This window comes from Macaca fascicularis, chromosome 7 (genome assembly GCF_037993035.2).
Source record: "Macaca fascicularis isolate 582-1 chromosome 7, T2T-MFA8v1.1".
Classification (NCBI taxonomy): Eukaryota; Metazoa; Chordata; class Mammalia; order Primates; family Cercopithecidae; genus Macaca; species Macaca fascicularis.
The window spans coordinates 11397035-11415717 of NC_088381.1; the positions used below are offsets into that span (position 1 = coordinate 11397035).

The 18683-nt window shown below is 35.4% G+C and overlaps 1 protein-coding gene across 7 annotated transcripts in view; it reads right to left on the reverse strand.

Annotated features, from left to right (window-relative positions):
* AQR (aquarius intron-binding spliceosomal factor) overlaps positions 1 to 18683 on the reverse strand; it is a 117669-nt gene that overhangs the window by 16907 nt on the left and 82079 nt on the right. For all 7 annotated transcript variants that reach the window (XR_006699266.3, XR_012414741.1, XM_005559102.5 and 4 more), the window contains 6 exons: positions 16740 to 16949; positions 14638 to 14775; positions 8141 to 8212; positions 6566 to 6753; positions 5711 to 5882; positions 2391 to 2561 (listed from right to left, as the gene is read on the reverse strand). Coding sequence is in view for 5 of the 7 variants with exons in the window: in XM_005559102.5 (XP_005559159.2) it covers positions 2391 to 2561; positions 5711 to 5882; positions 6566 to 6753; positions 8141 to 8212; positions 14638 to 14775; positions 16740 to 16949 (951 nt within the window). In the remaining 2 variants the exon portion in view is untranslated. The remainder of the gene's footprint in view (positions 1 to 2390; positions 2562 to 5710; positions 5883 to 6565; positions 6754 to 8140; positions 8213 to 14637; positions 14776 to 16739; positions 16950 to 18683) is intronic.

Consider the following 18683-nt stretch of genomic DNA (forward strand, 5'->3'; position numbering starts at 1 on the left):
AAAAGAAACAGTGTATGTACAAATAGGGAAGTTCAGAAAGGTTTCAGTCACTAATATTGGCAACTCAGGCATTTATCTTTTCATCAATTCAACAAAAAGTTTATTGCTTACCCTGCAGAAACGGTAATTTATAGTCTATCTTTAGAAAGTGTACAAAACACTTTTTAAGTCAACTACATGGAGGTATAGTTTCTACACAATAAAATGTGTTCAAGTTTACAATTTGATGAATTTTGACAATACATTTTCCCATGTGACCACCACCACAATAAAAATGTCCATCACCTCAGGCCTCATTTTGGTCAAATCTGCATCCACCAGCCCCAGGGAACCACTGATTTACTTTCTGTCACTATAGATTATTTTTTGCCAGTTCCAGAATTACATAAAAATAGCATCAAAAGGATATATTATTTTGTGTCCTATTTCTTTCAATCAGCATGTTTCTGAGATATATTCATGTGTGTGTACACAAGAAATTCATACCTTTTTGAGTATTCTCTCACTGAATGAATATACCAGTTTATCCATTCACCTGTTCATGAAAATTTGGTCTGTTTCTAGTTTGAAGCTATTTTGCATAAAGCTGCAATAAATATTCATGTACAAATATTTTTGTGGACGTGTTTTCATCGGTCTTGAATAAATATGTGGAAGTGAAACTGCTGAGCTGTACAGTAAATGCATACTTCATAAGAAACTGTCAAACTTTTCCAAAATTGCCATCCCACTTTACACATTCACCAGCAATGTTCCCGTTCTAGTTTCAGTTGTTGTACATTCTTGCCAACACTTGTCATAATGTCAATCTTCATCATTTTACATATTCTTTTGGGTAGGTAGTGGTATATCATTGTAGTTTTAATTTGTATTTCCTTGACAACTAATGATGGTAAGCACTTTTTCATGACGTATTGGCTAACTGTAGGTCTTCCTATGTGAAGTGTCTGTTCAAGTCATTTGCCCATTTTGTATTGGTCTGCCTTATTTAGTAATAACTTTTATAGGAGTTCATATATATTCTGGATATAAGTCCTTTGTTGTTATGTGTGGCTATTATACCTGGGAATTCTTTTGCCACTCTGACCATGTGGAGAAATGGGCTCACATACTGACATTGGCAGGGCAGAATAACATCATTGAGCTACCCTGTAACCCAACCTTGGAACCACCCTATTTCCATCTTGTTATGAGAGACAGTAACTTTCCTTATTATTTGAGTCAGATTTTCTGTAAAAGGACTCAAATATTGAGGTCCTTCTATTTCTAAACTTGCAAAATTATTAGTTTCTTAGTTTCACTCTATTCCTTATGAAGTATTCTGCAGTGTCTATTCTTCCCTATATTCCTTTGATTTTGTTTTCATTCCACTGATTTTATTTTCTTCCAGCTTACATTTCAACTCTTTCTGAGTTCTTACATTTCTCTGCTTTGTAGCTGTTCCTCAAAGATATGGTTACTTTTAAGTATTTTCCAATTTACAGCAAAATGTATATTTAAAAATTTCATCTTTTCCAGGCCAACATGTTTTCCAGAGCATGTATCCTATCTATGTTTTTCTGTTCTTCATTTTTTCCTATAAATTGAGCTTGTGCTAGTTCCCTTTATACTATTTATCACTGAATAAGTAAGTTTCTTAGATTAGCTACGTGGGAGGCGTTAAGATGGGGCGAGCAAGGCTGTTTTCTGAAGGCTGGATGATTTTCATAACAAAAGGCCCTCTTTTCTTCTACTACTGTCCAGATAGTCTATAAAAATAGTTTGTCCCCTCTTTCTGTCATTTTCCTGTTACTTTTGCATAATTTCCAAAAAAGGTGAGCTTTTACATAGCCATGTTCATAACCAAAGTCCTAATTTTATCATTAGTATTATCTTTATGTGTTTTCTAATGTATTCAACCCTTCATTAATGAAAGAAGCATCATTTTATTTGCTATTATGCATTTTTCATTATATAAAAAAATATTTTTTTAAATCCCAAGGTCTGAATACATTTTACAATCTTCCCTTATTCCCAAGACAACCTCCCCTTATACACAATAAAAAGCAGTCTAAATTATATCTCTGCAAAGCAAAACAAACATACTCCTCATTACAGTACACAAATTATAATGTAATTTTGTTATATATCATTTTATGAACAAAAAGTTTCAGAAACATTTATTTCTGTTACCATCAATAAATATCTTTTATGCAGTAGTTGAGATAGAAAGTCACAGCAAACCAGCAAGACTGCCAGATAGGGTTGTCAGAGAATTATTTATAGTTACCATTATTTCATTTTCTCAACTATCTTAAAAAGAGATAGCAAAGAGATAAAGTAGAACAATATAAACATTTCCATCTTGCCAAAATGATGAATAAGAGAACTTATTATAATTATAAAAGTACCTTGTTTGGTCTTCCAATCAATGGATTGTTTCCACATCGTCTATTGATGATGTCGCGAATAAGATGCTTTTGGCCATTATACGTTGTTAGAATACTGATTTTGTCAGCAGGATAACCAAGTAAACACATGTACATAAAAAGTGCTACTACGTATTCTGCCTCTCCAAGATTCTGTAATGCAAACACAATCAGATTGTGCATTTATTTGCTTTTGTTTCAATTTTATAGAGGAAATGTCTGATGTAGATAAGCACAATTTGTTCACTTTGCACACTGCAAGAAGTGAAGACTTAGTAACTTGGATAAGTGAACACCTTTCATAAAACTGAGGGATAATCTTATGCTACATTAACACTGATAAATAAAAACTTTTAATTTGCAATACATGGAACAATCCTAAAATAAAACTTACCAACTTAAAGGCTTAATATTCCTAAGACCCCAACAATCCCAATATAGATTAATACTATTCTGGCCAGGTATGGTAGCTCACATCTGTAATCCCAGCACTTTGGGAGGCCAAGGCAGACAGATCACTTGAGTCCAGGAGTTTGAGACCAGTCTGGACAATATGGTGAAACCCTGTCTCTACTAAAACACAATTATTAGCTGGGCGTGGTGGTACATGCCTATAGTCTCAGCTACTCTAGAGACTGAGGTGGGGGGATCGCTTGAGTCCAGGAGGCAGAGGTTGCTGCGAGCTGCAATTGTACCTCTGCAATCCAGCCTGGTGACAAAGTGAGATCTCATCTCAAAAAATAAAAAATAAAAAATAAAAAAATTCTATACAGTGTACCACAACTGTAGTTACACACAGACACAAAACTATAAAGGAACAAAGTAACTAAGAAGCCAATACAGGGCCGGGCGCGGTGGCTCACGCCTGTAATCCCAGCACTTTGGGAGGCCAAGTAAGGTGGATCATGAGATCAGGAGATCGAGACCATCCTGGCTAACACGGTGAAACCCTGTCTCTACTAAAAATACAAAAAATTAGCCGGGTGCGGTGGCCGGCGCCTGTAGTCCCAGCTACACGGGAGGGCTGAGGCAGGAGAATGGTGTGAACCCGGGAGGCGGGGCTTGCAGTGAGCCGAGATTGCGCGACTGCACTCCACAATACCCAGTTTAACAGCATATACACCTAGCAGTATTATAGTTGACTCAATTTTTACACAATGCTTTTCCTTCTTCCTCATGTTTCTTAATGTTTTTTGTATGCTTTGTTTCTGTTCTCTGCATGATGGTTGTCACTTCTACTAGATCACTTTAGGTGGGATGAGGATGTGACCTCAAATTGGTCAGTCTGGTTTACTGTTAAACTACAGACTAGTAAGGAGCTTAAAACTAAGGCTTATTCAACCTAAAGGTGAGGAATCACACACAAAGCTGTTTGATCCAGTTTAGTAGAGACTAAATCCTAAGTACTAGATGAAAGAAGAAAGTAAAATAAGAATATAAACACAATATTTAAAAAAAAAAAAAAAAGCTGGATTTCATGCAAAGGGAACAGAAAGATTACTGTAAGACTTCTAGAAATATCATTTATATTCTGGTTCTTTGTGACACACAGCTTGAGTTACAAGCATTTAAGTTTTCTTGTTCTTTAACATTTCCCAATTTGGTACTTTGCCCAAAGGTTAGACATGAAGCATTAACAATAAAACAACATGAACTGTATTGTGACCAAACATTTTAGAACTCACTCCAAATGAGTCAAGTCCCCTTCCAATTAGTGACTTTTATTCATTTATCCACCTAGTCTTTCCCTCTCAGACACTAATTCTTAGAATGTTATCACTTAAATGCATAATATTCTTATTTTGGGGGATAGTGTTTTCAACTCTTCAGAAATATATTTAATAGTGGCAAATCATCATCTGAAAATATATTTATTTCTTGACTCGCTAAAAACTCATCTAGAGTTAGGCTTAATGAAAAAGAAAAACAGGTAACCAATCTACATAAAAATGCTTCAATCCATAGTACAGTATGACTCACGCAGTGAAACTGACTCAAAGGAGAAATTCCAAAAACTATTAATGTAATGAAAACATCAGTTGATTACTGACAGAATACTTAATTAATTTCTAAGGTGGCTATTAGGAAACATCACTGATTTGAATTAGGTTCTAATATTTTTAAAGTTATCATTTAAAAGGTCACATCTGTTCTCAGGCAGTAAGTACACAAATAGAGTAACTTGATTTAATATAACCAAATATTTGGAGGGAAAATAAGATCTGCATGAGTTACATCTACACATACACATACACATTCAAGCTGATGATCTATGATGCTTTTTTATGAATAACTCAAGATCTCTAATTTATATAACAACCTATATTGGATATTTTGCTGTAAAGAGACAGACAAAAGAAAAATTTAAAATAACCCCAAATGCTATCAACCAAAGACTATATTTTGATGTATACGCTGCCAGGTCATTTTGTATAGATTATCTGCACATACTTCTATATGTATATATTTGCTGCTCCTTTTTAAAACGAGATGACTATAGATACGCTTTGCAATTTTTTTCCACTTAATATAGCATAAACATTCTTCCTGTTAGTAAACACAATGTTATCATTCTTAGTGGCTATCTAGTATTTCTTTTATATGGAATGTAATAATGCAATTAATCCCTACTGACAGATATTTAGGTTGTTTCTCATTTCCAAAATAATTTGCAATGATGAGCATTACGCATACAAGTCTTTGCAAACTTGCCCAATTATTTTTGCGGATAAATTCCTAGAAGTGAGAACATTGTTTTTAATATATGTTAACAATCTGTCCACCAAATTATTTTCCTACTAGCATTGTATGAGAATAAAGTTTCCCCAAACCTACCCCAACCCTGAGCATTGTTAAAGAAGTGAAAATGTGATTCAGTGATTTACACTTGTTATAAAATATGAATTGCATACCATATTTTCTATTAGTCTTGATTTTTTAAAGTAATTTGAGTTCTATAAATATATTCAGAATTCAACTTATTGTTCATTAAATATTGAAACAAATTTTAAATATTGAAAATAAATTTTTTCTCCAATCAGTATTTTTCTTTATGATTTCTGCTTTTGTAACAAGCTTAGGAAGACCTTCCTCACTGTAACACTATATATTCATCAATATTTTCTTCTAGTAGTTTCTAGTTTGTTTATAGTCTTCTTAGTGCATGTATTTTTAATCAATTGTGTGTAAGGTGGGGTTCCAACTTTCCTTTTCTCAATGGCCAAATGGTTAAGTATCACTGATTTAGGCATACGTCGGCCAGCAAATGCAAAATAAACTTAAAAGCTTCCTATTTTTCTTACCTGATAGAAGTAAGGATTAGGTTCAGATTCTCCCACTCCTTGAAAATCTTCAACATTAATGAGCTGGAAGTCATACAGTAAGCCAGCATTTGCTGTACTAAACTCTGGCAAAAGCTGCACATGGGGTAAGTTTCCTAGATTCTTGTATCGCCAGTTGTAGAGGTTGCACAAGCTTTCCAAAGACAAATCCCCCCACAAACAGAAAATATTAGCAGTGTAAAATCCCTTTTAATATACCTAAGGAGGTTTCTCTGTTTCTGTGCTTCTTTCAAATTTTCATGTTAGCCATTTTTGCTCATCTTTTAAGCAATAATGCTCTTTCAACCTTAGCTTCCCTACTTCACGTAACCAAGGGTCAGAAGACTGAAGGTAGTACAAAAATAAGAGTTCTATCACACTCTCTGAGATCAATGCTATCTTTATCCCTTAAATTAAAAAGTCAAGGCAGACTAAAAATTGAGGACATTTGGAGGTAACTATGAGATGGGGCTTGCATCCTTTATGAAGTTAAGAATTGGTGTGTTCTCCTCTTGTTCACTTTTTTTTTTTTTTAAGATTTCAAAATTATATTAACTGTATACCTTTTGGGGCATGAAGGAGAAGGGACAACAAAAAGAAGCCCTTAGATTATACGTTACTGAAATTAATCTTAATGAATGAAATGAAGGAAATAAATTATTTGGTCCATTCATATCTCTTGCAGTAGTCGACAAAAGTGCTTTTGGATTTACAGGTAGCCAAGTTCCTGGATAGCCAGGAATGCTAACAGTCTACACAAAAGCTATTCACAAATACTTGGATCATGGAACAAATGTCCTTAAATGGGAATGATTTTTTTTTTCCTGTCTCCTTTACCTTGCTCTGGCTCTCCCTTGAGCATCAAGGTCCACAGTTGGAACTCCAACGCGAACAAAGCGAGTGAAGAGAGACTGCTCCATGTTTGAGTACTTTTGAAAGGCCATGTTCTTAATAACTGGAGGTAACTGGTGATGATCGCCAATCATAATCCATCGTTTTAGTCGGCTAAATCCATCCTGAGGATTCTAGAAATGAAAAGTAAGGAAATGGCAATACTCTATTATCCTCTAGTCTCCAATTTATTACCCAAGGGACTCACTCTTCATCAAACGACTTCCTTATCTTACAAAATTACCAATCTTTACCAGCTCCACAAGGAGGAGTCTGGCAAATTTATAGAACAATTTGTGAACTAATTATGGACATTATTGCCTTGGATGACAGTGGGTGAGGGAGAATGGAGGTATTTAGAAGGCAAGCATGGAATTACCCTACTTTAATAGGCAGGGTAATCCAAAGAGGTCTGGAAGGATTAGGTCAGCATTAGGTAACGAGTACACAGAAGGAAACAGAAGCCCAAGAAGAGAAATGGAAAGATGTGAAATAAACATATTTCACAATTAGCTGAGGACCAATTCTGAACCCACCAAAGCAGTAAAAACTACTTTCTTTAATTATCTACACTACTACTTCAATTTCCTACTCTATGTGTCTCCTAGTTCCTTGAAACATATCCTGATAGAATACATTCCAACTTCCAAGTGGCTTCACTTATAAAAACAACTTTTGGAACTCAATTTATCTGCATATTAGAGTGGTCTCTATTCTTAAGTTGGGAATTCCACATTTTGTTTTTAATGCTTCAATAGTAAAGAATATTGTACAGTAAAAAACATTCTTAAATAGCACAATTTAGCTCAAAAACTTAGGCATAAAGAAAAACAATGCATTCAGTGAATATGAAAAAATAATTCTACAAACAATTATAACAAAAGAAATGAAGAAACAGCTCATCTTCCCACTAAACTGCACAACAATGTAATTTTCTTGATTAAAATTACTAAATCTTTTCAAAATTACAGAAATAAACTATGAATTTTTAAATAGTACTTACGGAAGCAAAACAACTACTAAATAGAGAGTGAATAGATTCAAGAAAGTTTACAGGGCCAGGCGCGGTGGCTCACGCCTGTAATCCCAGCACTTTGGGAGGCCGAGGCGAGTGGATCACGAGGTCAGGAGATCGAGACCATCCTGGCTAACATAGTGAAACCCCATCTCTACTAAAGAATACAAAAAATTAGCCGGGCGTAGTGGCGAGCGCCTATAGTCCCAGCTACTCGGGAGGCTGACGCAGGAGAATGGCGTGAACCCAGGAGGCGGAGCTTGCAGTGAGCGGAGATTGTGCCACTGCACTCCAGCCTGGGCAACAGAGCAAGACTCCGTCTCAAAAAAAAAAAAAAAAAAAAAACAAAGAAAGTTTACAGGCTTAAAATAGAATACCAAACATAATGAAGTTAAGGAAAATACAGAACTATGGCAATTAGCACACCCAAACTGTACAGCTTTCTGATGCTGTCCTCAGCATTCTTAGAACTCTATTTTCTTTGCCTCAGATCTTATATTTCTTACCTGTAGAAGAAGAGGGATAAAAGTCTCTATCTCCAGAATCTGAGCAGCCTCTTCCATCAAAATGTTGTCATACTGAGAAAGAAAGAGGAAAGCCTGTCATAAAGACAGCTTAAAAGCCAAACAACTACCATAATAAACATAATCATCCAAAAACCCCCAAATAATTTCAGATAAAAACAACATACAAATTATTCAGACAGATAAAAATAACAACATACACATTATTCAAACAGAAACTTCATGGTCTTATTTATCACTATGCCTCTGCATTTCCAATTCAAGTATTTGACTTCAGGAAAGCCCCCTAAATACACAACTTTACATTGAAGAGATCTTGTATATCATTTCTTGAATTGCAATGCCAATTTGGTTCTTTTCAATTAAGTTATTTATTTCTACATCAGAAAGAATCAATTTATAATTATATATGAGGTCGCTCCCCTTGGTACTCTTCCTCTAGGGAGTATTTTGGGATAATTTTTTTCCTATATGAATCCTACCCATCACAACAATCCACTTCAGTCTCACCCTTGGGCATTTAATCCATCACCACAGCATGTCAATTTTACCTTTGAAACTCTTGAGTCTATTCATTTTTCTTTATTTCTACCAGCACTACCACTCTAAAAATCCAAGCTACCACTATGACTACAGATAGCAAACTCCTTACTAGTTCCTCCTCTTCCTGTCTTGACTCCTCCAAGGCACTTCCACAACTCCTTATTTCAAATCCTTCACACTACTGTTTTAGGGGAAAAAAATCTCTTAACATTGCCAGCAAGGATGTATTTACCAAGAACTGATATTCAATCTAGTCCCTGACTTCCTTTTGTACTTTATCTTTCTCCTTACTCACTAAGCTTCAACCACAACGGCCTATTTCAGTTTGTCTGAAATGGCAAAACCTTTCCTGCCTCAGGCCCTTTGCACATGCTATTCTCTTCACTTTTAGTCTAGTTGGTTCTTTCTCATCCTTAAAATATCAGCTTAAAAGCCACTTTATCTAGGCCTTCTCTGACCTCCCAATCTAAAACTGATCTCAAAGTACCAAAGTACTGTTCTTTTGTTTTTCAGATCTTCACATTCATAATTCTATCTGTATATTTACTTGTTTAATATCTATATCTTTTCCCTAGCCCAGTTCCCAGTAATGTTAGGTATTACACATCTGTAAAAGAATGAAAAATCAAGTCTTTCTCAAACATGAGAAAATTTCATTCTTTCTTTGACAATTACTACTCTTCTATCTGTCCAATTCTCATTTAGATCTATTCTCAACATGTTTCATCTTTCCTCTTCACTTCTAATTCTGATCACTACTTAGTATGACATCTTCTTGTTTTAGTACAATACCTTCTTCTTGAATCTAAGTATACATTAAAGTTCTGTTGCTTTGTTTTTAAAGATTGCTCCCATTATTTTATTTTCCAGAGAGGTGGGAGATGGGGAGAGCATATTTACTCTGAATGTTTAATTCTCCTGTTTTAAAGTTATGGTTCAATTCTGGACTGTTATTGAAACTACTCGAAGGTGTAGGCATGTGGATGGTCTTTTCTCTAGCTCTATAATAATGCCAGATTTCCCTCTTAAAATGATTAGGTCATTTTTGCGGGAGTTGAACAGGAGGAGGAATTCAAACACCCACATTGTCTAAGAAGCCCCTGTGCAGACTCTCAGGATGACAGGTATAATACGCAAACAGAGTGGGGCAACTCAAAAGGAGAGAGCTTAAAAAGACTGCTTTCCGAAAATCAATTCTGAAAATATAATGCAATTTTACTTATAAAAAAATTTATAGATTTTGCTTTTTAAAAGGGAGATTTTAATTCCAAAGCAAAATTATCACCACTTTAGTTACTTGTTCCATGTATTTATTAGTCAGATCATTCATTCAACTCTTACTAATCTCTACTAACATATTACATGTTGGGTTGGCACCTGATGCTCCAGGCCAGGGACCAGGCTAGGAGCTGGTCTTTGTGACCTTTCAAAGGATTCCTAAATTCTACAGCCACCGTTACCACAGTTCTACGGTTCTTTAGTGGATTATAGCTGCTAGGATAGGGTCAGGGTGGTGTAAGAGTAAGGGCACAACAGACTTTAAATTCTTAGAAAACCACCTTTTAATACTAGCTCTGTAAGTGATTACCTGTGACTCTAAGGTAATCTCTCTCTTGAGTCACCCTTTCTCAACCATAAAATGGAGGTATCTTGGTTGGGTGTGGTGGCTCACAGCTGTAATCCCAGAACTCTGGGAGGCCGAGGCAGGTGGATCCCTTGAGCTCAGAAGTTCGAGACCAGCCTGGCCAACATGGTGAAACCCCGTCTCTACTAAAAATACAGTAAGTTGGTTGAGCGTGGTGGCACGTGCCTGTAATCTCAGCTACTTGGGAGGCTGAGACACTAGAAGTGCTTGAACGCAAGAGGCAGAGGTTGCAGTGAGCCGAGATCACGCCACTGCACTCCAGCCTGGGCAAAAGAATGAGACTCTGTCTCAAAAAAAAAAAAAAAAAAAAAAAAGGAGAGTGCTCATATAAAGATCTAGTTGTGAAGAAGAGAAATAAATCATTGTAAGCATAGAACTTCGTGCACTGTAAACACAGAACTTGGTATATAGCTGACGCTCAACAAATGATGGTTACTATCATTGTTTGTTTTTGTTATTCTGATAAATTTCCTTCTACAATTTCTAGAACTCAAAATGGGTTTAAGATGATCAACAATGAATCAACAATCCCTGAAAACAGACAAGCAAATTAGAACTAATATTTAACTTCACGTTTGTAAAAGATTGGGGCTGGGCGTGGTGGCTCACGCCTGTAATCCCAGCATTTTGGGAGGCTGAGGCAGGTGGATCACTTGAGGTCAGGAGTTTGAAATCAGCCTGGCCAACATGGTGAAACCCTGTCTCTACTAAAAATACAAAAATTGGCTGGGCCTGGTGGCGGGTGCCTGTAATCCCAGCTACTTAGGAGGCTGAGGCAGAAGAATCGCTTGAATTCGGGAGGTGGAGCTTGCAGTGAGCTGAGATTACTCCATTGCACTCTAGCCTGGGCAACAGAGCAAGGCTCCCTCTCAAAAAAAAAAAAAAAAAAAAAAAGGCTTCAACAAAATACAATTTGAAACAAGTGATAGACTTCTGTTACAAGGTGATGAACTGAACACTTAATGATCACCACTATCTCTGGAAACCCCCTAAAATAATACTTGACATCATATAGTGAAATTGTATCCCAAAGAGTTAAAGAAACCAGCAACTAAGAGAAATTCCTGAGTTCACAGGATAAGAAAAGAAACACCTTGCTGCAAAGCTGAAACTTCCTTTGCTTCTAAGATAATAAAACTGGCTGAAACTGGCTGGAACCAATATAGCCAACTAGAGTTAGCACAGAATGAGCTTGCTTACATCACAACCCAAATTGCTACCATGTTTCATATTAACTCCTCCAGAACCTACACAGCAATCCAAGAGGTAGCATGAAGAGAAAACTGTGCATGCTTTCCTTCCTTCCACCAATCACTTACTAATCCCAGAATCCACCCCATATACCTTTTCTAATAAAATTACTGCCTTAAAGTCAGTATGGGGACATAGATTTGAGCTTGACTATGTTCTTCTCATGAGTCAACTTGCAATAAGAAGCTTTTTTTCCCCTCAAAAACCTGGTGTTAGAGTATTGGCTTCTAGTGCACCGATCAGCAAGCCCCTTTTGCTTGGTAACAATAGGAATGGTTTAAAGAGGCAATTAGACTTCCCCACTTCAAGGAACCAAATAAATGTCCCTCCTCTCTCACCCCCAATAGATGACAGATTTAGTGTCTGGAGAGGATCCTGGAACTTGGAGAAAGGAGGCAGAGTTAAGAGGGTGGGATCAGAAATGAGCACCATACAGAAAGTTGGAATTATGTCAAAAGTCTGTGTACATAACAGAATGTGGAGAAGTCTGGCTCTCTTTCTCCATCCATCTCCCACAACCCAGGGATCCAGGAAAGTAAGAGTCCTTCTTCTCCCTTTGTATCCCTAAGACATACCACTGAAATTTCAGAACTCTAGGGACAAAGAAAAGATTGTAGGGCTTCCTGACAGAACAAAAATGTGAAACAAAATACATTTAAAATCATAGCTTTGGGCTTCTGAACAGCTACACTGGAAGACAGAGAAAATGGAACAATTCTTCAAAATTCTGAAGGAAAAGTATTTCCAATCTAGAAATCTATATCTAGCCATAATAATTAAATGTGAGAGTAGATTTAAAACAGTTTTTGGACATGGAAAGTCTTAAAAATATGGCCTCCTATGTATTATTTCACATGAAAGATACTGGAGGATGTATTCTACTAAAAGACAGAAGAGAAAGACACAGAATGCCCAAAACAGAATCTGACATATGAGAAAGGCAAAGGCTTAGAATGGACGCAATGTGAACTGAAATAGGTCAGGAGTATCTAGGTGAGAGATCTCCAAAAACATGTATGTGATGTGTCTAAATGTACTAAGAAAATATTTAAAAACTCAACACAGTTTTGGGTTGAACTGGTGGTAAAAACAGAAAACTAAACAAACAAAAAAGACTAAAATCATTAATTCCAGAAAGAAAAAAAAACATGCATGAAAGGAAAACTAATCATGGTATATTCCCCTGCTTGGATGTGAAAGTGTTCACGTGTTAATAATGATGTAAACACCCAAAAGTGAGCAAACCAAAGTTATGACATAACTATATCGGAAGCATTAAGGAAGGAAAGGTACATGCACACGTGCATGAATGTGTATCTATTTGTCCTTTGGGTCAGCACAGAATCAAAAGACAATGCCTAAAATGGAAATTTACCATTCTTGACTGATACAGATGAAAAGGATAAAATACAGAGTTGAAGGAATGGATAAATGGGACGGATGAGCAGAGTGGGGGACTGCCTTTTTTTGTTAAGCAGACCTACAAGGTTTTTAAAACTCTTAAGTGTGATAAAAATAAAACTTTGAAATCAAAAATATAGAAAACCTATTAGCACTCATGCTAACTATCCTTTGACGTGTAGCATGATTTAAATGTAGAAAATGACTACTGAAAATTTGATAAGTAGTACTTTTTTAGAACACATGCAAAAGCTCCATGAAAGCAAAAAAAATGTTAATTATGGTTGCATTATTTTCCCTTGTTATTAAGCTATGATTTAATATCAAAGTATATGTTATATATCAGCTCCAAGAACAAAATATTCAGGTTAAAAATTCTCACTAATAATTTGCAAAAGGGTAAGTTCACATCACTAGGGTATGTTCACACTACTTTTTAATAAATTGTTGTATTTGTCCCACCTTGCAGCTGAGGAACCTTGCGTCCAAGATAACAATTTCATCACCTTGAATTTATTTATCTTTCAGTGAGCTCACAACATTTAAAAATTGTCAGTTACTTTAATCAGCAAATGAATTACTAATTTTTACTTCAAGCCCATATACAGAACTCTGTTTTAAACAACATATAAACCAGTTGCAGGAAAGTTAAATGACTGTATTAAAATCTAAGTTCTGATCAGTATCACTAGCAAAGTCAAAAAATTTGCAAATTCAAATTTACTGCTCAATCATTACATTCCACTTCAAATGAGTCACAGATTAACAGGCTATCATGTCCTCCTCCTGTTTTTAATTAATATCTTATTTTGCAGTCTAAATAAGAGTATTCCATATCCTCATATGAAAGGCTTTTCATTTGCTAAGTACACAAATAACTGGAATGGTTGTATGTTTAACATGTGAATAATCTAAGCATACAGATGTTTAATAGATGAAAACCACTTTGGTTTTTGTTTGTTTTGTTTTGAGATGGATTCTCACTCTGTCATCCAGGCTGGAGTGCAGGGGCGCAATCTCGGCTCACTGCAACCTCTGCATCCTGGGTTCAAGCGATTCTCTTGCCTCAGCCTCCCGAGGATTACAGGCACATACCACCATGCTCGGCTAAATTTTTGTATTTTTAATAGAGACAGGGTTTCACCATACTGGCCAGGCTGGTCTCAAACTCCTGACCTCAAGTGATCTGCCTACCTTGGCCTCCCAAAGTGCTGGGATTACAGGCGTGAGCCACCACACCTGCCTGAAAACCATTTTGAAATGTTCTTTTTATAGCTTTTATTTCTGTTTGGAGATATTTTTATTATTACTATTTTTGTAATTAGGTGAATTTTAGGTTTTTTTCCATAAGCTTTATTTGGAGATTTTTAAATAAGTGATATTCAGTAAAAATAAAACCTTAACAAGTATGAGAATTTGGTCAGACAACCATATCGTTATAATGTTACCTAATGGACAAATTACTAATAACTAGATTTAGAAAAATTAGATTCAGAGTTCACTAATCATGTAAACTTGGGATATTATCATTCACTTGTAACAGAAACATTTTAAGGTAATTATAAATACAAACTTCAATAAGAAGTGAGCCAATCTCTGATAATCTTTAAAAAAAAAAAAAAATAACATAAGTCTTTACCTTGAAACCTAACTTGACCAAGTCATGTCGTTTTAAGGCAGCATGAGTACAGGTCATAGCAATAATTTTGGCTTCTTTCACTAGAAGGTATTTAGATCTGTCCAGTCCACTTCGAAGCAATTCAGAGGCTCTGAATTCCTATGGAAATGAGGAGCAATGAAAGATAATTTCAGGAAAATGGAGTTTTGCACATAACTATACAATCCAATCAGACTTAATTCCTGAGAAATTAACATACATATATTATAAACTAAGCCTAATGAATTATAATTCTGTTCATTATGATTTGGGTACTAATTGAGTTCAAATAGTAGCTGCAATAAAAGTTATAATTCAAACTTTTTTGTATGTAAGGTAAAATATGTACAATATAAACAAGAATACTGAATAAAATTCAATGATCCTTGTACCTGTATCACTCAACGTCCCTCCAGGAAAATAGAAACGATTTCAAGTACTCATATCAAAGGAAATTTTAGCAAGAAACTGGTTATACAAGTGATAGAGGAACTATAAAGGTAATGTAACTTAGAAATTACAGACAGCAGCAGTCACCATTATCCCTAGACTAGAAAGAATAAAGGTAGGAAATGGTATTATCAGAGCCCAGGGACTGTAGTCACACAAAAAAGCTGGAACCCCAAGTTTTTCCAGGAGAAACTGGAGTCATGAAAGAAGTGGAACCCAAGGTAGAGGGAAATGATGAAGAAATACCTTGGCACTCTCTCATTGGCTATACTAAGCAAGAAGTCAGCTGACATAGGAAGCTGGGAAATTAAACCTGCAAGGGTAAGTCAGAACATCAACCATGGCAGAGGATCCCCAACAGAGCAGAAAAGGGTATGGACAATAGATGGATATGAGGGGCAAACAAGTCAAACCAGAGTACCCAATGTCAAGTTTCATAAAATCTGAGCCTTACCAATACTTCTTTCGAACTTTTTTTTTTTAACATTTGTTTTGTTTTTTAAATAATTAAAATATTACAAATATAGGTGAGGTACCCTGTATAACCTTCTGCCTACTCCCTCCCAACGCAGCTATTATTATGAATTGAGTATGTTTTTATCCTTTCACTTTGTGTTTATCTAACCATAAACATAATACATTTATTATTCTGTACTTACCATCCAGCCACCTAACCATATACATTTCAATATTTACTGAACGTATACTACGTGCCTGATACAGTTCTAGGAAGTGGGTATATAATCACATCTAAAAGACACAAAGACAAGAAACAATGTCCCTGATTTTTCTACCTTTCTACCTGAAAATTTAATCCTAAATTTTCTTACTGAGGAATCTGAGCCTGAATGTGATCCCTTTATAGGACCGCTGTAGTTTTTCAATGATGTTTGCTATCTATTTTTGCAATGATGATTCTGCAGTGATGTGGCAAAAACTAGGAGACATATCCAGGGGGTGCTGGGTTCCAGATATACTCTCTGTTCCCATTGTGTAGCTATGACTCATTTCACTTTAATAATCAGAATCAATCATCCTGGTTACTACAGCAACCCCACCATCTTACTGATCAAGAGGCATACAGGACTTAGAATAGCCACATGGCAGTCTCAAATTCCAATTCAAAGAAGCATTATTGAATTTCTTGATGGAAGCATTCCTTTCTCAAAAATACTAAGACCTTTACATCAGGAAAGCCAGAATAAAGATCCAATTTATATCTTACTTAAAATTAACAATCTAATTTCTAAGATTTGAATATTTCAGGCCGGGTGTGGTGGCTCACACCTGTAATCCCAGCACTTTGGGAGGCAGAGGCAAGCAGGTAACTTGAGGTCAGGAGTTCGAGAACAGACTGGCCAACATGGTGAAACCCTGTCTCTACTAAAAACACAAAAATTAGCTGGGCAAGGTGGTGTACACCTGTAATCCCAGCTGCTCAGGAGGCTGAGGCAGAAGAATCACCTGAACCTGGAAGGTGGAGGTTGCAGTGAGTCAAGCTCGTGCCACTGCACTCCAGCCTGGGCAACAGGACAAGATTCCGTCTCAAAAAAAAAGTTTTGAATATTTCACATTTACTTAAAAAAAAAAAAAATTAAAAACCATTATAGTTCAGAGAACTAGAGAATCCTTACCTCAAGCTGAGTAAAGATTTTCTTAATATGCCTGAAACACCCTTCGGCAATTTCCATGTCTTCTTCGTAAGATCTTCCTTTAAAAATAGGTTGAGGAGCATTTGCAAAGTATTCATGGAAAGGGAAGAAAGTGGAGACTTCTGTAACATCTGGCAATGTACTACCTTTATTTTTCACTTTGCTGATATACTCTTCCCAACGAGACATTACCTGTAGAAAAAAGGACTTGAGGTTAACTGCCACCTAATTATGATGTTTTAAAGCATAAAATAAATAAACCTTATAAAAACAAGATCTGCTACGTGGAAAAAAAAAAAAGAAAGAAAGAAACTCAGTTTTTGATCCAATGTAAGTATTCTTCATTCCTGTGACTGACAGATTGCTCTTCTGTTGTAAAAGTAACCTTGTCTTTGGAGAAAAAAAGGCTCCTTAATAACAAATTTCTACAAACTGGAAAGAGCCTCAACGTCATCATATGGAACTCTAACTCAGACAGTTCAGATTCTCCATGTAACTCAAGATAGTTTACTACTAATACTTAAAAGAAATGTAAAGGAAAGAAAGCTCTCTGGATAAAGAAATTTCTCATTTTTTTCATCTCTGTTTCTCTCCATATATGGTAAGTTCAGTTTTAGCAGCTTTTTAATCAATTTGGCACTTGTCAACCCTTCTCCCAGATTTTTAGAACATTTATAAAGATCGTGTGGTTAAGCTGAGTGCATATTTGAAAGCTTATGACTTTTGTGATTATAGTTCAATTACTTTGTATAATGTTAGCTATGCCTCTACCAGCCATTTACTGTGTAACCTCAATTTCTGTAACTCTCCCAGGTATTTTTCTGTTATAATTTCAGTATTTCACAAAAGTGTAGTCCTTAGGCAAAACATCTGAGGAGCTAAATAAAAATGTGGATTCCTGGATTCCACCTCTATTGAATGAGAAGCTATAGGAACAAGGGCTAGGGAATTTAACTCATGAACAACTTTCCTGATATGATTCTTAAATGTTGAAAATTGCCAATTTACACTGTGAAGCCTCAAGTTCATTTTTCCCAAATTTATTACATAAACCTTCATAATTTATAGGTTATTTTTCCCACTTTTAAACATTGTTTTCACTGAAAGCCAAGTAATTTTCTGTGTCAAAAAAGCATTTAAACATGATCTTTACTACTTTATGCAAATCCTAAACAGTCTTGAATCTCATGTAGGCTGTATTATGTATTTTCCCTGAGTCACAAGAAACCATGAAAGTTACTCATTTTGAATGGACTTAACTGCTTTGTGATATCCACTTACAATAAGCTTACAATATTATAATTTATATCTAAAATATATAATTGGCATTAAAACAAAGAGAACAAATAGTTATACAAAAATCTTCATTATCCAATTATGTCCTAGTCCATTTAAAATTATTAGTAATCTAATCGACTATTAAAGTTTAGTTTTATTCACTTTATTTGGCTATTTCTCATTGGTTTGCATGCTTCCAAAATTAACAAAAGTAAAAGTACACCTTTTTTTTGAGGTCAGAAGCCTTTAACTTCAAGACCCACTGTGCAATTAGTTGTAAGACATAATTTATTTCTAGAAATTTGAAAGAAGAATGTTTTCCTTCATTAGTTGATTAATGTATACAATAAAAGTTAATTATACTTTGTTGCCACTGGGTAGCTAGAATATTTATTTAGTTGTATTTCTATAGTAAAAAAAGAAAAAAGAGTAACCAGAACTTTGTCAACAGAAAGAAAAAAAATGTAAAAATTAGCAACACTGGTCTTTCACAGAATGAGTCATCAAGCAAAGTTATTTAGCAAAGAAAATGGAAGATAATACAAAATACACTTAACATTCATAAATAAAGCTTTTGCAATACCATATATTCTAATCTACTCAAAAAAATAAGCTTTCATGAAGGATCACAAGAACTCATTCCAGCTT